The sequence below is a fragment of the Aspergillus tubingensis genome (assembly GCF_013340325.1).
Source record: "Aspergillus tubingensis WU-2223L DNA, scaffold_3, whole genome shotgun sequence".
NCBI classification, from domain to species: Eukaryota; Fungi; Ascomycota; class Eurotiomycetes; order Eurotiales; family Aspergillaceae; genus Aspergillus; species Aspergillus tubingensis.
This window is the reverse complement of record NW_023336277.1, coordinates 3,718,458-3,738,664: the sequence shown is the minus strand read 5'-3', so window position 1 is coordinate 3,738,664 and position 20,207 is coordinate 3,718,458. Positions and strand designations below refer to the sequence as shown.

General features: G+C 50.6%; 9 protein-coding genes across 9 annotated transcripts; 4 read left to right on the top strand and 5 right to left on the bottom strand.

Moving 5' to 3' along the window:
• Positions 1 to 1,643: 1,643 nt before the first annotated feature.
• Positions 1,644 to 2,678, top strand: AtWU_02378 (putative short chain dehydrogenase/oxidoreductase; the record flags this gene model as incomplete). The annotated part of the gene is made up of 2 exons (XM_035497492.1): positions 1,644 to 1,926; positions 1,999 to 2,678. 2 exons carry the CDS (start codon positions 1,644 to 1,646, stop codon positions 2,676 to 2,678), a joined length of 963 nt encoding a protein of 320 aa, XP_035353385.1.
• A 580-nt stretch (positions 2,679 to 3,258) lies between these two features.
• On the bottom strand, positions 3,259 to 5,207 carry AtWU_02377 (putative MFS transporter; the record flags this gene model as incomplete). Its single annotated transcript, XM_035497491.1, has 4 exons — positions 3,259 to 3,898; positions 3,975 to 4,042; positions 4,098 to 4,768; positions 4,847 to 5,207. 4 exons carry the CDS (start codon positions 5,205 to 5,207, stop codon positions 3,259 to 3,261), a joined length of 1,740 nt encoding a protein of 579 aa, XP_035353384.1.
• Positions 5,208 to 5,696: 489 nt separating this feature from the next.
• Positions 5,697 to 6,657, bottom strand: AtWU_02376 (uncharacterized protein; the record flags this gene model as incomplete). The annotated part of the gene is made up of 2 exons (XM_035497490.1): positions 5,697 to 6,205; positions 6,276 to 6,657. The coding sequence occupies 2 exons, from the start codon at positions 6,655 to 6,657 to the stop codon at positions 5,697 to 5,699; spliced, it is 891 nt and encodes a 296-aa protein (XP_035353383.1).
• Positions 6,658 to 7,239: 582 nt separating this feature from the next.
• AtWU_02375 (GILT family protein) lies at positions 7,240 to 8,270 on the bottom strand (the record flags this gene model as incomplete). Its single annotated transcript, XM_035497489.1, has 2 exons — positions 7,240 to 7,762; positions 7,819 to 8,270. The coding sequence occupies 2 exons, from the start codon at positions 8,268 to 8,270 to the stop codon at positions 7,240 to 7,242; spliced, it is 975 nt and encodes a 324-aa protein (XP_035353382.1).
• A 3,965-nt stretch (positions 8,271 to 12,235) lies between these two features.
• AtWU_02374 (hexokinase family protein) lies at positions 12,236 to 14,171 on the top strand (the record flags this gene model as incomplete). The annotated part of the gene is made up of 2 exons (XM_035497488.1): positions 12,236 to 12,867; positions 12,929 to 14,171. The coding sequence occupies 2 exons, from the start codon at positions 12,236 to 12,238 to the stop codon at positions 14,169 to 14,171; spliced, it is 1,875 nt and encodes a 624-aa protein (XP_035353381.1).
• Positions 14,172 to 14,710: 539 nt separating this feature from the next.
• On the bottom strand, positions 14,711 to 15,103 carry AtWU_02373 (uncharacterized protein; the record flags this gene model as incomplete). Its single annotated transcript, XM_035497487.1, has 2 exons — positions 14,711 to 14,937; positions 15,001 to 15,103. The coding sequence occupies 2 exons, from the start codon at positions 15,101 to 15,103 to the stop codon at positions 14,711 to 14,713; spliced, it is 330 nt and encodes a 109-aa protein (XP_035353380.1).
• A 215-nt stretch (positions 15,104 to 15,318) lies between these two features.
• On the top strand, positions 15,319 to 15,798 carry AtWU_02372 (transcription initiation factor IIA subunit gamma; the record flags this gene model as incomplete). Its single annotated transcript, XM_035497486.1, has 3 exons — positions 15,319 to 15,359; positions 15,415 to 15,562; positions 15,652 to 15,798. The coding sequence occupies 3 exons, from the start codon at positions 15,319 to 15,321 to the stop codon at positions 15,796 to 15,798; spliced, it is 336 nt and encodes a 111-aa protein (XP_035353379.1).
• Positions 15,799 to 16,465: 667 nt separating this feature from the next.
• AtWU_02371 (uncharacterized protein) lies at positions 16,466 to 17,772 on the top strand (the record flags this gene model as incomplete). The annotated part of the gene is made up of 3 exons (XM_035497485.1): positions 16,466 to 16,682; positions 16,750 to 16,795; positions 16,857 to 17,772. 3 exons carry the CDS (start codon positions 16,466 to 16,468, stop codon positions 17,770 to 17,772), a joined length of 1,179 nt encoding a protein of 392 aa, XP_035353378.1.
• A 144-nt stretch (positions 17,773 to 17,916) lies between these two features.
• Positions 17,917 to 18,328, bottom strand: AtWU_02370 (gamma interferon inducible lysosomal thiol reductase (GILT) family protein; the record flags this gene model as incomplete). Its single annotated transcript, XM_035497484.1, has 3 exons — positions 17,917 to 18,082; positions 18,134 to 18,189; positions 18,251 to 18,328. 3 exons carry the CDS (start codon positions 18,326 to 18,328, stop codon positions 17,917 to 17,919), a joined length of 300 nt encoding a protein of 99 aa, XP_035353377.1.
• Between the last annotated feature and the right edge of the window lie 1,879 nt (positions 18,329 to 20,207).

Sequence of the window (20,207 nt, the reverse complement as noted above, 5' to 3'; positions counted from 1 at the left end):
GGGATTCTCCCGCCATTCCCCATTCCCCCGACTCCTGGCCTTGGCTCTCACCCCTGTCTCGCACATACGGCTGCCACTGGACTTCTGTCTCGCAAAAAAGATGGATCGAATGCTAATTGTGTAAGGGGGTGAAAGGTCAAAAGAAGAAGGGTTCGAATATGGGGAGGCAGGGCGAGCTTGGCAGATCTGGAGGAATCTGCACCCTGGAATGCTCCGATCGTTGGACAATGATATGCCGTCGGAGTCATCCATGGTACCATCCCGGGTTGTCATTATTCGGAAGCTTCGTGCGATAGTGGCCAAAGTACCACCCTTACGTCCTCCCTGGGTCAATTACGGGGGTGCGGAGTATGGCAGTATGGGAGTTCTGGGGGAACAACCGGCAACTCAGAGCCGCCAGCAGAGAAAGGGGGGAGACCGGCATAACCTATCGCCGAATTTTGAGGCCACCGACATTTGCGATTATGAAATGATGAACCTCTCATGTGCCATACTTGCTTATTCTCAAACCCGCCCAAAGCGTGGGGAAGATCACCGGTGCACTGGGGAGAAAATCTAGAAGGATGAATGACCCCATGAAAATCGGGGCCGACGCAGCAAGGATACCCGGAAAAGGGCAGCCCTTCAAGTCCCGGATCCCACCAAAAGTACTGTATTCTTATCTTGCTGCAGGATGGGGTCGCGGATGCCGTGGGGACGGTTCCATGCTGCGAGGGCAGATTAATTACACCACCACTTCGATGCCGAGACCGTTATTGGAGGGTTCCATTCCATGGAAGCCTTCGGAGCTACAAGCCGGGGAGAGCTCTACCCTGCTTTTTGCACGCTACCTCTTGCACCACCATTACCATCATTCTCTGATTAGAACGGCTTAGACATCCGAGGATTCATTTTCCGTAGAAACAGTCCTCTGATTCACTGTGGCCAATATAGGGGATTGCCCGTCAGGGTCGCTGATGGAGCTGTTCTGACCGCTATTGCAGCAGCGTCGGTTCCAATCTGATCCAGCAGCTCGGTCTCCCCGTACACGGATATCCCGTTCTGGTGGGCCATTCCACTTTAATGAATGATTGATCGTCATCCCTCGATCAAATGATCAGGATGACTTGCCGGGTTCAGCAACCAAGCAATGAGAGAAGTCACGATGCCTGCTTCAGACACCACCATTCCCCCCTATTGTTCTGCTATGCGTCCGATGCCTGCCTTTCCGCCCTGCGTTGCCCTGTGGCAAGCTTTCCTGGCCATAGCTTATGCATGGACCAGCCCTGGTACCACGGATGGTCTTGGGCGATGATGTGGTCTGGGTCTTGAAGTCATCGTGAAAGCAGCTCTAGAATCTGACGATGGACCCATCAAGGCAATCACGCGGCCATCATATTTTTCTGATTCCTTCTATTTTCGGATGTCTTGTGCGACAGTTGGAGCTATGCGGTTTCGACGGGTCGTTGTCCGTTGGTCTTCTCCAGGTCTATAAACCCCAGGTTCTCCTACCAGGACAATGGAAGTCGACGATATTCTCTATAGCCATCGCGCCCCTGTGGTAGCCAAAGACTCTTCACTTTGCGTGCACAGTTGATTTCCATTCCGTTTTCGTCTATATCTTAATCTTTAATTTACTTAATAATCTTGCACGAACCATCGCCATGCGTTCTGTATTGTGCCGGTCGCTATCGGCCCTGGCCCCAGCCCGGTCGTGGGCACCATCCGCCATGATTCAGCCTATGTCACAGCGGCTGCACTCCACAGGGTCAGGTTCTCATGGCTCACACCACATCCAAACCCGGATACCGTCGTTGAAAGGCGAGCCCAAGCAGGGCCATCGGTTCCGCGAGTTTGACCTCGACGATCGTGTCTTCGCCATCACTGGTGGTGGACGAGGACTCGGATTGGCGATGGCTGAAGCTTTGATGGAGGCTGGTGCGAAAGGTACGATTCCAAGGATCTACGAAGCCAAATTTATCCCTTGGAGCGACTTCTAACCTAAATCTTCGTATACAGTCTACTGCCTGGATCGACTCGAGTCCCCCCACCCCGACTTCCTCGCCGCTCAAGAGCATGCCGAGAAGAACTATGGTGGCAGCCTGGAGTACCACCGTATTGATGTCCGGGATGAGTCTGAAGTGAACGACCTCTTTGCGGAAATCGCAGGCAAGAACCGGCGACTGGATGGCTTGATTGCCGCCGCAGGAATCAACCACCTGCAGAGCGCTCTGGAACACTCGCAGGTGGCTCTTAACGAAGTCATGCAAATCAACTTTAATGGAGTCTTCAACTCGGCCACTGCTGCTGCGCGGCAGATGTTCAACTACCAACAGAAGGGTTCCATCCTTCTCATTGCCAGCATGAGCGGTCTGATTGCCAACAAGGGAATGACCTCTCCCGTCTACAACGCCTCCAAGGCGGCTGTGATCCAGCTGTCCCGATCCCTCGCTATGGAATGGGGCCGTCACGGTATCCGCGTGAACAGCCTGTGCCCCGGCCATATCATCACCCCAATGGTGGAACAGGTGTTCCAGCAGAATCCCGCATCCCGAGCTGTCTGGGAAGCCGAGAACATGCTCGGACGACTTGCCTACCCGGAGGAATTCCGAGGTGCTGCTCTCTTCGCTCTGAGTGACGCGAGCAGCTTCATGACCGGCAGCACCATGCTCATCGACGGTGGCCACACGGCATGGTAAAATGCAGCTGCCTCGTCAATGATCACGAAGAAAAAAAACTACTACTTCCGGAGTTGGCAATAAATTAACAACACGTTGGGAAATGGTATTTAGAGAGGGTCCGTCCGGGGAGGAGTTCTATAAATAGCTTTGTGTAAAGGGATGAGCATTTCAAAAGTCGCCTACTATTATGGATGATTCTTTTTTCTTGGGGAAAGGGGGGACATACCCATGGCTTCTTTTTGATGTATCATACATACGGTTTTCTTATCTTTCTTCATGGCCTCATCACCAGCTTTATTTTTTTTGTTGCATTCTTTTTGGTCATGAGGGTTTTAAAGCGCGTCAAATGAACTGGTTTGGCTAATGGGATGATTTGATAGCTGTTTGGCTTGAATGAGCCTTTTACTTTGCTTGAATGGAAACGATAGGCTTTAGCCTTTGAAAGAGAGAAACCATTGATCTATCAATTATTCCCTCATGGTTTGAGTATGACTTTGGTATCTATCTAAACATTCATTAGATTCCACTCCACACATTCCCCACTACTCAACCTACGACTAACATCCTTTTTCTATAAAAGCTACCAAATTTCAGCAATCTACAAAATATACGTAAACTTCTCCCCCCTCCCACCATCACCACCACCACCACCACCTTGCCCACCCCCAAACCCACCCATAAGCACCTCCCTCTCCTCCAACTCAATCCCCTCCCCATCCGCACCCCTTTCCCCCTTCCCCCCCCTCATCTCCCTCCCCAAAAGCACCCTCAACACGCCCGCCAAAACCGCCACACCTACCATACACCCCGCGCAAACCGCCATGCCAGCCACATACCACGGCCCCTGACTCTCTGGATACAGCCTCGTCCCCAAAAGTGGCCCACACTGCCCAATAACATTCAGCAAGGCGACGCTCGCCCCCTTCCCCTCGTTCGCGGGCCGGTTATCCATGGTCCAAGTGATGATGAGGGTGATGGCGGAGAAGAACCCCGAGGTGGCGGGGTAGACGGCCAGATAGCGGATGGCGACGTGGATGGCGGGCGGGAGGTGCGAGTGGAAGTATCCCGCTAGGGCGATGGCCAGGTAGGCCGTTGCGGAGAGCAGCGCGTGGAAGATTAGGTATGGGCTGCGGGTGCGGGTGCGGTCCGAGAGGTGGGATGTTAGGAGGACGGTTAGGAAGGAGAGGAGGTAGGGTGGGGCGGAGAGGGCTTGCGAGGTTAGGGATGTGTAGCCCATGCTGTTTTTTTGGAGGTTGGGTGGTTAGTGAGGGTTGGTGGGAGGGGGAAGAGGATTGGGGGAGGGGGAGGGTTTACTCTTGGATGATGGTGGGGAGGAAGACGGGCATGGAGCTGAAGGCGACGTTGCAGGCGAAGAACATGAACTGTGATGATCGTGAGTGGATGTTAGGGACGGTGGTAGTCTTTGGGGGAGCTCACGGCTGTGATATAGGATTTGGGATCGGTAAGGGTCTTCTTGACTTCTTTCCAGTTGAAGGATTTGCGCTGCTGCGATGGCTGCTGGTGTGGTTTGTGGTTTGGTTTGAGCTCGTCCATGCGCAGCTGTGCGATGGCGCGCTGTCGGGGGTTTAGGAATGAGGCGCTCCCTGGTGTATCGGGGATGAGCATCCAGGCGAAGACGGCGACGACGATGCTGGGGAACCCTTCGACTAGGAAGAGGGTGCGCCAGGGGGCAATTGGGCCGTTGTCGCTCACGCGGACGATGATCCAGGCCAGGCTGCTGGCGAAGGATGAGGCGAGGGGAGCAGCGGAGATGAAGAGGCCGTTTCGGAAGGCGAGCTCTTCGCGCTTGTAGAAGAGTGAGAGATAGAAGGGTACTCCAGGGCCGAATGCTGCTTCGGTGATGCCGAGAGCTGCTCGGAGGAAGACGAGAGCTCCAAATGAAGTAGCGAGTGACTGGAGAGATGCGACAAGGCCCCAGCCGCAGACGCAGAGAGCGATGTAGATGTGCGGTGGGACGAGTTTGTACATGAGTGTCATCCATTCGAAGAGAATGTAGGTGATGTAGAAGGCCGTGAGGAGCCATTCATATTGCGATGAAGAGAGATGCAGGTCGTCTGCGAGACCGGCGATTTTGGCATTTCCAATGTCTGGCGTATGTTAGCTGATACCAATCTTAAGATGGGTTGTATAGAAGGTCTTGGCTGCGCCAAGGACAATTCACGTACTTGAACGATCCAGAAATGAAAGTAGATAAAGAAGAGCTAGAAAAGGGACCAATTTGCGATCGAATTGCTTGATGACTCCATCTTCTTCCTCTTTCGTGTACTTTGGCATGCTAATTCTACTACTCGAAAGGGGCTGCACATCATCGTAGGAATCATATCCTTCATCGAACCCGTCGTCAGTAAACGACTCCCCATCTGAGCTGAAGGCCGTCTGAACTCTCAGAGACCCGGCTGCCGGACGGTTTGGATTGGGGGAGCCATCATTCTCGGAGCGATCGGAGACAGGCGTATACTGAGGAGTGGACGAAGATCCACTGGAGACGGAGATGGCCTCGGTCGGGCCGGGGCGCAAGGAGGCCATCTTTGGGGGATTGGGGAGGGGTAGGAATGGCTTAGAAATTCATGCCTCCTGAAAGTCTAACGACCCGACCACTACCAAAAATGCTGGTCGGGATTGACTGCTTCGCCCTGAATGCGATGGAATTGTTACTGCTCGGAGGTTTACGTACACGCGTTGGAGCAAGTCAACATCGAGAAAGCAGATCGGAGGCACGTGGTGGCCGCTAAAGCAGCGATTTGCGCCAAGCCTTCATGTCATTTTCTTAACTACAAAGTACCAGCCAGCTACGTAGATAGTTATTTATTAACAGAAACGCTTCCTCCCTCCCGCCTCTCCGTTCTTAAAATTCCCCGCTTTGCCACGCTGCAATTCAATTCAAAAGCTCCAGCATCCATATTGAAAACAGGAAAACGCCCATCCCAATGCACCGAGGTTAGAACGCTTCAAAACGCCAGTAACTAAACCAACCCTTGCCTATCGAGCAACAGCAGCCTTTCCACTCTCCCATCACTACTTGCCAGGACGATAGGAGTCAACCTCGCGGTATCGGTGACGACGTCCCCTTCTTTTCTTGGAAGGATGATTGTGGGTGGAAGTAGTTGCACGAGGCTCGTCGAAGTGACGTCCGCGGCCCGCCAACTGAGCAGCTTTGCCCTTGGCACGTTCGAATGAATTCTCGATATCGGGGATCAAGGGATGGTCCGACATGTCATTGACTCGTAGAAAGTGAAGCGTGTTTTCAGATGTATCGCGGAAGTATTTGGCCAAGCTGATGTCAATATCTTCGGGGTCCTTCTTGCTGTATTCAGCCTTGGCCTTTTCGTACATCTGAATCAGTCGTTCCACTTGTTCGCGGCGACGAACTTCCTCAAGGGTGGGAGGTGGCCTTGGAGGAAGTATGTGCTGCAATCTACGAGAGTGCTCGTTGTCTTGGACGTGAGTCTTGAGCGCTTGCTCGGGAGACTGGGGTTGTTCCTCTGTAGGTGTAGCCTCATCGGTGACGCTGGGAGATGCAGTTGCTGTGAAGCCAATAAGGAATTGTTCATCCATAAATTTAGATGTAAGAAAAAGAAGAAGGGAAGTAGTCACCTCTGGTCACGGTCTCTTGAAGGATGTCATAGTCATGCAAAGCCTGTTTAGCATGGGCAATGGGAGAAAAAGTACAGACCCCAAGATATTCGGCCAGGTAGAGTTCGAGCGCTCCGACGTCTTGGGTATCATGGCCACCATTGGACAGGATCATTAGAGCATTGTCAAAGACAGTAATCTCTGCGTCTTCAACGTTCCTAGACCGGTGTCTCACGAGCGATGCCTGGCGTTGAATTGCATCGATGAGAGACCTCATGCTCTCTGGATCCTGAAGGATGGCTTGCAGAACAGCATTGGGCTCAGTGATGCGATCATACTTCCTTACGAGCTCGTCCACTTTGCGCTGGAAGAACTCGGAAGTCTGGACGTCGCGACTGGCCATGGTTGCTGCCTTGGCAAGCTTTTCTATAGGTAAAGGGTCAGATGAAGCTTGGGGATGGAGACTGGAGAAGTTACTTCTCGATGATAGGGGCGCTTACTTATGGAGATGTACACTTGCTGATGAGTTGGTGAACAACTGTACTGGAGAGGTATGAAAGTCAAGGAGAGTAGTGATGAGAGATATCGAACCTGTTCAACAACTCATTAATACTAGGCGGTAAATGTTAACAGGTAGTGAATTGCTGTCGGGTCTGCCTTGCAGGGCGCATTTGTGTATGGTCTGCGCGCGCAACTATTGCACAGAGCTGCATGTTCACAGCATGAGTGGGCTCATTGAACAGTGCAAACGGATTAAAATGATCAGAGTGGGATGGACAATATGAAACCATAAAGAAAAGGAAACCCGAGAATAGTAGAAAGCAAACAATGATTATGATTAAGTAGTAGGCATACAAACTGTTCGGCTAAAGACATGTCATAACTGGATATAGCATAGGTTGCCCTCACACATCATTTGCATCACGGAAAAGCTGTCACATCAGTCATAGCACATTATTAGTATCTCACCAAGCACAGCAAAGGCTCAGTTGACCTTGTCCCACAGCTTCTTCACTTCGTCCACGAGCACCGAGACTTTGCTGCCCTCTCCTTCCTGGGCGCAGTCCCTCCAGACTCCACCATCCCGGACACACCAGGTAGACTCATTCAATCGGAGCGTACAGCTGGTCCTGACATTGAGCTTCTCACTGTGCAGTGCACTCTTGCGCAACAGAGCAATGCCACTAAGCGGTGTCTGCTCGTCGCTATCATCGTCGTCGCCAAGGTCATCATACTCTCGACTGGCACACTTGTTCAGAGCCTCAAAGTCGATACCATGCTCCAAAGCACATCCCTGAACCAGGTCGCGCTTCGGAATATCGGGATACGAGCTGATAAGGCAGTTGGCAAACCCGAGCGACCGGATGGTTGGAGTACGGGACTGCTTGGAGCACATGGCACCGGAGTCAGGCGGAAAAGGCAGATTAGCCGCACAGAGGATGAGCATATCACCGATGCATTCGGTGGGACCGTGCATGCATTGGATCTCCGATGACTTGTTGGATACTCTGGGCAGTGTCAGTGTTCCGAACTGGGAAGCCGAAAGGACAGGAGGTCTACATACGCGGCGATGAAAGACAGCTTAAAGTCAACCTTATCGCTGATCTGCTCCATAGCAGGAAGGACAAGCTGTTGGAGACAGTCCCGAGCGTCGGGGCATTTACTCATGACGTGAGCCTCAAGGGGAATCCTGTTACTCGAGGATAGGCTTCCGTCGAGGGTGGACAGCTCATGCAGTGGGCCACTCATCAACGGAGCTTCCTCCGCGCCCAAGTCCGGGGGAAACGAAGCATCATGGTGTCTTCTCCATCTATGACACGAAAAGAGCTTAAGGCCGGAAATGGAGATGGGGGTCCACGATAAAGCTAGGAAGGCGATGGTGATGAGCCCCAGACATGCGGCCAGCCGAGTAACAACCCGGTCGCGACGGGTGCTGATCGGTCGCGCCACGGACGACTCGGAAAGGTCGACATAGCCGGAACTGTCGGCTTTGGATTGAGTTGGTAGTTTTTCCATGTTGGCTACCACCCGCTACTTAAACGGTAGCAGTAATGGAAGGTTGATGGAGGTTGGTGAAGGGGAGGATGATGATGAAAAAAGTAAGACCAGAGGTGAATGTGGGGAGATCGCGATCCGATCCAGCGATACCATTCGGCGGGGGGTTCCGAGAGCAACCCAGCATTTCGCCCTCTTGTTACACTGATGCCCTTCCTCCCCGGTCAAACCCAAACAGCGTTACCAGGTGAAGAGCTTCATCCACAGATGGCGACCATTTGGATGATAGGCTTTAATTGACGCTTTGGAGCATCCTTTCTGAGCTGCCTTGTGATGTCTACCGTGGGCCGTACTAACCTCTCCAATCCCTTCCTACATTGGACTGCCGTCGAAGAATCATGCATGGCCTGAGGTTGCATCATTCCGTAGAGTCTAATTAACTAACTTGAAGACTACTCCACTCCTCCCATACTGTACATCCTACTCTAACCTGCTTAGCAGACCAGACGTAGTATCTGCGAAAGCGAACCTGTCCGGCTGTGGACCATGCTACCCCGGCATTGCACTATCACTACGGAGTAGTTTGGCCTCTATCCCAGCCATCAATGTTTCAAAGCCAATTAGATCAAGGGGGACAGACTGTATAATATGGATTGTGTACGAATCATGCTTGCTGTCACTGTTAAGATGCAAGCATAAATGCTTGGCATCAGCTAGCTTGGTGACTAGGGTGTACTTACTCCAGTCACGGCCGTGCATGGTATTCTTGCAGCGTCGGTGAACGTTTGCTTGACGGATACCGGTCTGCTCGCGAGGGTTAGTCGCATTGTGATGGCCAGCATCGGGCAGTACATCCAAGAGCGCATGATATCTGCAACCCTCCAAGCGCTACCGAAAGGTCTATCACATGGCGTGATTGTTCGCTAGTCACAGACTAATAATGTTGGATAGATTGCAGATAGGGTCATAGAATAACCGGTGAACGGCAACTTTGGGCCTATCATCAGCGCTTGCGCAGGCCTCATGCCAGCTAATATGCAAATTGTTGGTACTCGGAAGACTCCACTTGACTAGTACTCACGCACTACGGAGTAGGCACCAAAAAGAGCTTGATATGAATGTAGTCTTGACGATCACAATGCCAGAATCGATCCGAAGGTGAGGCACAGAGTGTTTCCCTGCCTACCGTTGTGAAGAACAGCTGTAAAGCGGCGCTGGGGGTTCCAGGGAGTGACCCCCAATGCCTATTTCTGCTGTTGCAGGGTCTGCCGGTCCCTAGACTACCCCTATCACGCAGATCCCAGGGACGTCTGCCTGCTGGATATCTCGGGAGCTCCGCACTCCGCAGGCTAATTTTCCCTGCTCCGCCGTCACTCAACGGCTCTCCGACCTCGGAGTCTAGTGTCTGACATCGACACTTGACGGTTACAGTGATGATGAATCCAGACACCGTCTGCGAAGGTCCTACCCCTAATAAGCCAGATAATCGTGCTTACGGTCGTATGTTTACTACACGATGCTAGCGAGCTTTTTTTCCACAAAGAGCTGGACAGCCAGTAATCGGTACCACACCATCTCAGGGTCCACAACGATCTCACTATCGCCATGGAAATTTGGAGCATGGATTCCATAAACGTCTTGATGATGAATCTGGACCTTGTACGCCGTGAACCGACGAGCTTATTGTTACTTGACAATTCAGGGTCAGTTGATGAAGGTGTGGCTGGAATACGGGGGGCTGATGCCACTTAGCTTTCCCAAATAACGGTTGAGCCGGAGAGGCAGAACGGGACTTCGTGTGCCAGATACCACCGCGTCCAGGCAAGCGAAGAGGCCGAAGCACCGTTCTCTCTTACGCTTCTTTATCCACCTACACGGTATCAGCAACAAATGGGAGAGGTGGAGGACAACGCCCTGAGTAGACTAAGGGTGGGAGAGCCACCGGGTTCTGACTCGACGGGCATTGATGTTCAAGTCTGTGCATCACAGATGGAGGTATCGCCCCACTTTCCCACCACATGGTTTGTTTGGCTCCAAGTTTCGTTTATTTTTGCAATTTATTTCTTAGCTTTTGGCTCTCCATCTCTTTCCCAGTTATTTGTGAAATAGACAGGCGCGTTTGTCGCTCGTGAAAAACACCGAGAGATTTCGAAGTTGTCCAGAAAGTCCCTACTATACCCATCGATGAGGACTTGTCCGAATAGAAAATGGATGATTACTCGAGATAGAAATGGTCAGTAGTAGCCAGAGCGGAGTAGTAGAGGGAGAAAAGTAGTAAGCGGAAGTAATGGAACGAGAGGGAGATAATTCCCTGAATGGAACAGAATAGATAATTGAGATGGGAAAACAGCACCATTGTTTTCATAGTTGGACTTGCACTAAAGTAGCGGCGTCTCCGATAAGGAAGCAAGAGAGAAGAAGAGGAGAAGGTGACGTTGGTCAATCAATTGGGGAAAAGGGAAGAAGGAAACGGCGCTGCCCCGGAGGGGAAATAACCACGACGAAGGAAAAAAAGAAAAAAAAGAAAAAAAAGAAAAAAAAGAAAAAAAAAAAAATAAAAAATAGAAAAAAGCACGAGTAAACAAGCAGGAGAATCCCATCATCATCAATCAATGGGAGACCAGGAATGGGCAATTGAATCTCTGGGTCTACCTTGAGGGACCCGGACTGGGGCCCCGATCGAGCCAACGGACGAATCCATGGTAGTCGACTGACCGGCCAGCGTCACATCGTCTGGTTGTCGATGGTCGCATTGGCTCCATCCCAGCGGCTCTGGAGGTTTTTGCCTTTGTAACTTAGTAGTAACTTAGCAGTAACTTAGCAAGTCACTAAGTAGTAACTAGTCTTCGCCCTTTTCTTTCTTTCCCCCCAATTACGACCTCTCCAAAATACACCTCTTCGCTACTTTTCCCTCTCCCTCTCGCTTCTCCCTCCCTCTCTCTCTCTCTTACTCCTCCTCTCCCCTCATCGCTTTCTCTCTCCCGTGTGTGGAGACCCGGCAATGCTTTCCTCTTATCCACCTGCTGGCTCAGTTGTTACTTTTTGTCGTAATGATCATAATACTTAATTGATGGGTTCCGCCATTCTTCCGTCGATCCCCGTTTCTTTCATCCTTAAACGAGCATACCTCCCAAGAATTTTTGATTTATCGATATTTTACAAAAAATATATTGATTGATTTTGGTTGATTTAATCAACTACTTTTATTTTTCATTATCAACACCGACCCTCGGCTCAGCCTTATTCTAACTTCGGGGCTTAGAACGAGCATAACTGCGGGATCTCCACCAGCGCAACTCTTCTTGGTTGTATGTCATTGTCCGTGTCATTGTTACTTTTGCGCTCCCACCCCCTCCCCTCTTCCCTCCCCTTCCGAGTGAATACATTGTCCCCCTGCTCTTGCAGTGCATTACCCAATGTCTCCCTGCATTAGGATCGTCACCGTTGTACCATTCTTAGCATTTCTGTGACTCCATGATCCTATTTGCCAGACACGCGTCACTGCACTCGACAATGTTGAGACCTGACCATCCGTTGTTCATCAGTGTATGTAACCTTGAGACTGACCATCGCACTCGTCACTGTATAGATTTACCTGCAAGATAACACTTCCCCCTCCCTCATTCCCTCCCCTGAACATCTCACCGCTCCTGCTCTGGCCATTACGGAAGTGAATCATCATTAAGCGCACCCTCCCCCCAATTCAAAATCACTTCCTGGCTATCCTTTTACCATCGTGGTATCCTCGGTTCGCATGCACCTTATCATCGTCCCAAGGCTGGATCCTCATTCTTGATCTCCCCCACATCCCGTCCTACCTTCGCTTCAAAACATTCCGCAGGGGCGAGTAGATAAAGCCAATCCTTGAGCACTTCCTTCCGCCGACTTACCACTCCGTTGTACAAAAATACCTCCGTTTGCTGGCTGCAAGTCACACGGTCCGACTGCTTGCCTATCTCGCCGCCGGGCTTAGCCTCTTCCACATCATGGCCCCAATCAATTCGATAGATCTGCGTACAAGCAGGGATGATGAGCACGAACATCTACACGAAGAGCCGGTGGAGGATGAAGAAGAGGACACCGCTGACTTGGACCCCTCTCAAAAAGAGTATCTGGAGCGCCAGCGCGTGCTTGACGAATACTTGTCTCCCATAGCTTTGGATGAAGCGGTTTTGTATAAACTTGCGCGCCGGTTTTCCACCGTATACCGGGATTTGGCCCTTCATTCGAAGGAGCAGTTCTTACCGACACCGGTGACTAGGTTACCTTCTGGCCTGGAGACAGGCCGATACCTGGCCATTGATGTGGGTGGGACCAATCTGCGGGTTGCTTTCATCGAACTACTGGGGGAGGCTACAGAGTCAGACACACGTTCCACAGACGCGTCGGAAAGATCGCGCGACACCATTCGTAGGGCGCAGAGACAGCGTGTCAGGCGGACTCTTGAGAGGGCATGGCCTATACAAGAACACCTAAAGATGGACAAGGCAGAGGATCTTTTTTCTTGGATCGGGGATTGCATTGCGGAAGTGGTGGCGGAAAGCTTGACTTCTGAATCCATAAAAGGCCATGTTCCAGACGAATTGGAGATGGGAATTACCTTTAGTTTCCCGATAATGTGAGTGTCCCTTTCTCCGCTGCGATGCTACAAGGTGTGGCTTGCATCTGACCAACTACAGGCAAGAATCCCTTACGGAGGCTACTCTGATGCCAATGGGCAAAGGATTCGCCATCACGTCAGACCTTGACTTGCGCAAGATCCTCCTGAGTGGGTATGAGAAACATACAAGGCGCCTAGATAACGAGTCGGAGCCTTCAAGCAAACGTCGGAAGCTCTTTGAACTCCCAAAACTCAAGATAGCAGCTATCACGAACGATACAGTTGCTACACTTGCTTCCCTTGCTTATGCTGTCAAATCCCTGCCCAATAGTCGAGTAGCTATGGGCATCATTGTGGGTACCGGCTGCAATGCCACAATTCCCATGAATTTGAATATGCTGCATGAGTCCAAGGCGAAGCATGTGAAATCAAAGGACCCGCGGGCGGAGGAGACGGTCGTGAACACCGAATGGACGATCGCGGGTGCCGACCCGCCATTGAAGGAACTCAACATCATAACAAAATGGGATGTGGAACTCGATCGGGCGTGCGCGCGACCCGGATTCCAGCCTTTCGAATACTTGACGGGTGGTCGGTATATTGGAGAGCTCATCCGGCTTATCCTATATGATTATCTTACCAATGTAAGTGGGCTGTCTAAGAAAGTATTGCCCGCGACCCTCATCCAGGAGTATGCCCTGACGACAACTTACGTCTCGGATAATGTTGCCCGTGCTCGGTCGGACCAGGAGCTTGCCGATGAACTTTCACGCTCCATGCCTCCGCCGGAGAACAGCGAGTGGCATTGGGATGCTGTGTCGGCAAACGTATTTCGCAAGATCGCCAGGACGGTTCAGAGACGATCCGCCGGGTTGATAGCCGCAGCGGTTGTGGGTTTGCTTGCTTGTGCGCAGGAGATTGAGCTGAAAGTGGACAGCCACGAAGGTTCGCCGCAGAATGCCAATGTCTCTTTGCCTGAGTACAATGGCACTCCGGATCTGGCCGCCGTAAATACTAGTCTTTCCCCATCATCCTTGGTCCCGGAGGGAGCAAGTCCGAGAGATGGTAGGGTTGTTCCTGTCCTATCTCCCACTCCCACTCCCGCGGACTGGCAGTCAGGCCCGGAGGAGCTGGTCGTGGCGTACACTGGAGGCATCATCCAGCATTACCCCAATTTCAAGGAAACATGCCAGCAATATATTGACAGGCTTATCATGAGGACCGGCCCGCAGAAGAGCGGTAAGTCGGTTTTCTTACGGGAAGCCTCGGACGGCGGTGTCATTGGTGCTGGTGTCCTTGCAGGAATGGTGGGCAACAGGTGAACATTAGGTAGGGCCCTCATCACACTACTGATAGCGGAAAATATTGGCGCCTTGATTGGTGGCGAGCGTTTATTGGAGTCTATGGTTTGTAGTCATGGTATATAGAGCCTACATGCAGGCATGTCCTTTCCAAGCGGATGCTGGCCTGGTCTTGTTTATGCCCCTTTGGCCACTATCATACATAGGACGCAGCAGAGATTGACAGACTTTTGACGGGTATCCATCCAACCAGACTAGTATGGTTCTTGACGTGCCTCCCTGTGCACCGTCCAGTGTTCGTATGGGACAACATTCCTGATGGAGCACAGCGCCGTCCATCATTGTCAGGAGATGTCTAGCACAGCTGGGAGGGTTTACAAGTCGGTCAAATCAGAGACTGCGACCCTAGCTCAGCTAAGCTGACCACCAGTCGCCAACGCCTCGACTTGTACTCAGTCTAACAGCTGTTATGGATAAAGTAGCCATCGTAGGCTTTGTACGGCCCTGTCGACACAGCCCGACATGATGCGATGCTCCTTGACGTAGCTCACTTCTCCGGCTCAGATATAGCGGAACATATTGTTTCGTACGCTGCGCTTCATGGCGCTAGGTTTTCCATCTTCATACTCAATTCCCGAAGCACCACCACCGCCAGACATTTGCTCGAGTCGCTCTCGGAGCTCTTGATCCGCCTGAGCAACGCTTTTGGTTTTATCTTGCTTGAGCTTCGATGCTGATTGGTCATCTGATGCATCATTCGATTGCTTTTGGTGCGACGAATCTTGAGCTATATTTCGATTAGCCTTGAATGGGAACGATATATCCAATTTGAATTCACTATCTTACTGACCTTTTGTTTCTGCGAGTCTGTAAGCGGTCGAAGCTATATACCGTGCTCCGGGAGAAGCGTTCGACAGACGAGCTGTCCGGACAAGCAGTGGAGATGATAACATTGAAGACAAATTCATTGCATTAACCTCAAAGGTAACCTTTTGACTGAGAATAATGTCGAAACTTGACCCTGCTGGTCCCAGCCATTGATGTAATGGCTCCTGTCCATCACATGATCTAGATCACGTGCAGATACCCCCCGCGACCAACTGATCGCAATCACCGGCTCCACTTCCACTCTCTTAATCTCCCTTGTCGCCTCACTGCCAACTTCACAATGAGCGCCCAGGCATACTACGAGCTCTATCGCGGGAGCAGGTACGACAGTATCTGCGACTACATGTCAGGAATTACCACTAACCCTGTGTAACAGCCTCGGACTCTCCCTGACCGATACCCTCGATGACCTGATCAACGAAGGACGGATCGAGCCTCAGCTCGCCATGAAGATCCTCTCAACTTTCGATCGCGTGATCACAGAAGTGCTGGCGGACAAAGTGCGCGCTCGTCTGACCTTCAAGGTACGCTTACATATGAGGATAAGGAAGGCTGCGTCTGAGGAAGACGAAGGAGGCGAATGAGGCTGACATAGCTCTTCTTACCACCACAGGGACACCTCGATACCTACCGATTCTGCGATGAAGTGTGGACATTCCTGATCAAGGATGTTACGTTTAAGCTGGACAACCAGACTACGGTCTCCGCGGATAAGGTGAAGATTGTGAGCTGCAATAGCAAGAGGCCTGGTGAAGCGTAAGGGTGAAGCATATTCACTTTGCGTCATCGGCTGATGCTCTCGTTACCTCACTTATTTACTTCGATTTCTTCTCCTTCTGCCAGTTGTTCTGATAGGCGTTGTTCGTTCACTTTTTTCCTCTTCATGTGGATTACTCTTTCTGCCAGGGCCATGGCAAGCTGCTCGATATGGGGCTTTATCATATTTTCGGCGTTTCGCGTTAGCATACGAGGCTGTATTATGGATTTGCTATGGTGATACTAGAATAGATTGAAATCAGATACCCGCTACACCATATGAGGCAGACAAGTCGTAGGTTATAGACAGTCGTACTGCTTGCAGAGCACACATTGCTAAAATGGCCACAATACAAATCCCACAGAAATAATAGCCTCTTTCCAAAGAGACACCCTTCACACATGTAAAACCAATCATCAACGATTCATTCAAACAGACAAGCATATCAACAACATGAGGCTGACAAGTGGATCTCCACCAACTAAAGTAACTTAGATAACCAATCCGTGCGGAGGCGGGGAGAAGCCGCGTATCAGCGGTCGCAAGACACCACCATCGTCCGTCCAGTACGGAGTACACATCCTCCCTATTCATTTCCATACATACTTTCCTCACTTAATACTCAACTAATGTTTAATTTCTCATAAGCACTATCTTAACCAGAGACGAAATGCCCCGCAACCTACCATGGCTGATGAACGCAGCAACGACAACAATCAAACGAGAACCAAAGGCCTCTTCTTCAGATACACCGCGTCGAACCGTGAAGCGCGAGAGCAGAGCCAAGGAGGAAGAAGCAGAAGAAGAAGAAAACGATGTGACACCAAAAGCCGAGGCGGCGATGACTCCAGGGTCGAGGATGAAGAAGCGCGATTTCATGCGGTCTTGTATGTACCTTACCTCTGACTCTCTTTGCAAGTTAAGTATATTGAGGTCACTGACACCTTGCTATAGCTCCTACGCCGCCGTCCTCTCCCATCCATCGCTGCCCGTCTGAAGAGTACGTAATCATACCATAGCTATATATTTGGAAAGATTGCAGAGGCTGATAACATGTGAAGATACCTCCGCGAAGGCTTCGACAACGACGACATATACATGATGGTCGAAGACGAATTCTACGCGGTCGCGCAAACCTTCACCCAACACCTACACTACGCAGAATACGTCCGACGGAAGAAAGAGGCCAAGCTGCAGAATGCCACCACCATACAGAATATCGCTCGACCGACCGATGGCGTAACTGCGCAGAGCGAGGAAGCTAAACGCAAGGCTGCGGCGGAGGATTTGTCCGCTCAGCAGAAGGAGGGGCTGCAGAAGATGGTGGAGGGTGGACGACCTGCTATAGATTCGGAAGAGGAGGAGGATGATGATGATCAGGAGGATGATACTTGGGCGGGTACGTCGCTGCATGATCTGCTAATTAGTCCACGAAAGGCGCGGTCGTTAGTCGGCATGCAGGGTATCAAGTCGACGACGCGGGCGGCTGCTGGACTGGGGGCGTCAGCAGGGAGCGGCGCGGTTACCGATGGGGCGGCAAGGGAGCGACAGGATGCGATGGAGGACGGCGATCAACTGGATGAAACGACGGATGACGACGATCTAGACGCACGGACGAGGACCCTGACGGGGCCGAGTCGTGTACAGCATCAGCATCGTACTGCTACGCCTACGCCTATGCCTACTGCTGCTAGCTCGCGAAGCAGCCCGATGAATAATCGATCTACAGGGGACAGTGGAATCAGAAGAGTGCAGTCTATGAGTGGTAGATACAGTACACCGAGGGCGACCAGATCCAAGAAGAGATTAATATTCGATGATGACTTTGACGGGCTTCCAGAGCCGTCTCGGTCAAGCAATCAGATGCAGGGCCCGATATCATCCCCGTCATTAGGTCGAAGAGCACCAAATCCACGAGGCCCGGATCCAAAGGCAAAGAAATCGCGTCTCAATGAAGTTCCAACATTCTTGTTTTGACGTTGCAGACCGTGATTCACGCTGAGAGGAGAATTTATGATGAGGTTTCCATGCTTGCGTAACGAGATAAACTGTCGATGATGTTGATGTTGATGTGATGCTGATATGCAACCGGCATGTGCAGCTGGCATCGAATCGATCGGCTCATTGCTCATCGTGGGCATCAGAAACTGGTCTCGCAACCCGGACGCTCAGCCTCCGGACATGCGTCTTGATCTTGTCTCGTGTCGATGGTTGACGTTCCATGGCGGTGGCCGCCGCTTCCTTCTCCTTCTCTAGGGTGGAACCCCGGCTGTGCAAGGTTGCCGCACTGCAGATGGTTAGATGGGTAGCAGACTAGTCAGGATATGAGGGGACTGACTCGTCATCTGAGAAGAACGCGGGCAATTCCTCTTTACGAAAGTCGGTTGGGGGTCCCTAAATGCAGACCGCATTAGCAAGAGGATAACATCATGGGAGCATAAGCAGTTGAACTCACAATCTCCAGCACCTTCTGCTGCTTCTCGCGCCGAAAGGGAGACTTGACAAGTCGAGCTATCTGCCGAAAACACTCCATAGTGACTTCAGGTGTTTGTTGTTCTGGTGGTGGTGGTAGTTGTGATGATGATAAGAGCGAGTGTCGTTAGGTGGGAATGAAGGAGAGATCGAGATCGGTCACTATCTACAAGGCAGGGACCGATGCCAATTAAGAAACACAAAAAAGCAAAGATGGTGCTAGTTCAAGCAACAAGCAGATCGATCAACAAAAAGCGAGTGGCTGTCTATCAATCACAATGACGATGATGATGACGATGACGACAATGGCGATGTGACAATATGAAACGAGTGACAAAGAGGTATGTAGGGCTTAGGTTTAAAACGAGCGGCAACACCGAAACACGAAACACAAGAAGCGAGCGAGCGAGTGAGTGAGCGAGCGTGAGGTCAGTAAGTAACTGAGTGAGAACCAAAGGAGGGACTAGTCGGCAGCAGAACAAAAAAAGCTCTTAGTTAGCAGCAGCAGCAGGGCATTGGGCGCATCAAGAAAAGAAAAACAATAAAAAGAATACTAAAAAACAAGGAACAGAAGATGAAGAAGTAAGAAGAAGGAAGAGAAGAGAAAGAAAGAAAGAAAAAAGACCGGTCAGAGAAAACAAGTCTAGATATATGGAGAAAACTACGAAACGCCCTGCAGGAGGAGGAGAAAGAAGAAAGTTCGATTTCGGCCCTCTTCCCAATTCGAAATTGGAAACTGAACAAACGGTTTTTCGCCCGTGCAAATCTGAAATGCAGATCGGGTGGAATTCTGTGGCACGACAACTATCTTACGCTATGCTATGCTACCCTTGAATGGGGGGAGTAATATCCACACAAAAGTGACAGCCTTATGTTATGTGCCGGAAACTGATTGGAAGCATTGCTAGTAAGTTACGCGCCGCGGGTGACACATTCCCCCCTGGCAGGTCCAGCTCAACTAGTAAGGCGAGTAATACTAGTTAGTTAGTTTTATCCGTCACAGAAGCAAATATGCTGCTCCCTCACTCCCCTTTCTGACTTGGACGGACTAAAGGAGTGACGCGATATTCTCCGAAGAATTGTTGGGCAATCATACCTACATACATTACTTGGCTATACTATAGCATAGTCTAGGTGGCACCGAAAGCCTTACGTATGTACACCACAAAGCAAGCTACATATGCCACATCTGTAGGTACCCAAAATAGGGCGTATGTAAGTATGTAACCACCCGCTGCACCGAATGCTGACTGCATGAAACCATGCTATATACATAGCTATACTATAGAATACTATAATCGCCATTATTACACAACTGTAACTTATAACCGATGAATTAACTTTGTGCATTCGTCATCCCCATATGGGGGTTAGACTAAAGTGTTGGTAAGTGGAAATGGTGGTGGTGGCTTGGATCACCGATCGGCCCCAACTTGGCGGGCTAGCTAGGCTGGCTGGCCCCATTTTGTTTTGTTTCTTTTTTCGGGGTTAGTAACCTAACTATCATCGGGTTACCCAGAATAGAAATACTGCAAGTTGCAACAATGGGAATAATAGTTTGGATATAGTTATTGATACTTTTTTGCCTACGGAGTAAGTATTATACTAAGATAGATAGATAATAGATACTCCGGGAATAACGTAGGCATGTATGTACATGTAATGTACTCCGTTGCACGGCACATTCTTCATTTTACTTACTTTTCAATGTATACAGAGTAAAACAAGAATAAAAATAGCCCCCCTCCACCCTCTACGGAGTAAGAAAATCATAGAAAGGAGAAATAGGTAGGTAAGTAATACATACTGGGGCAAGGGTAATAAGTTATGCATCGAACATTCTAAGAATACTTCCGGCGCCCCCCCTTTCCTCCCCCTAAAGTATTATCCCCTGCTTACAACTACAAACTTAACTACGTACATATCTGTCTTCTTGTCAT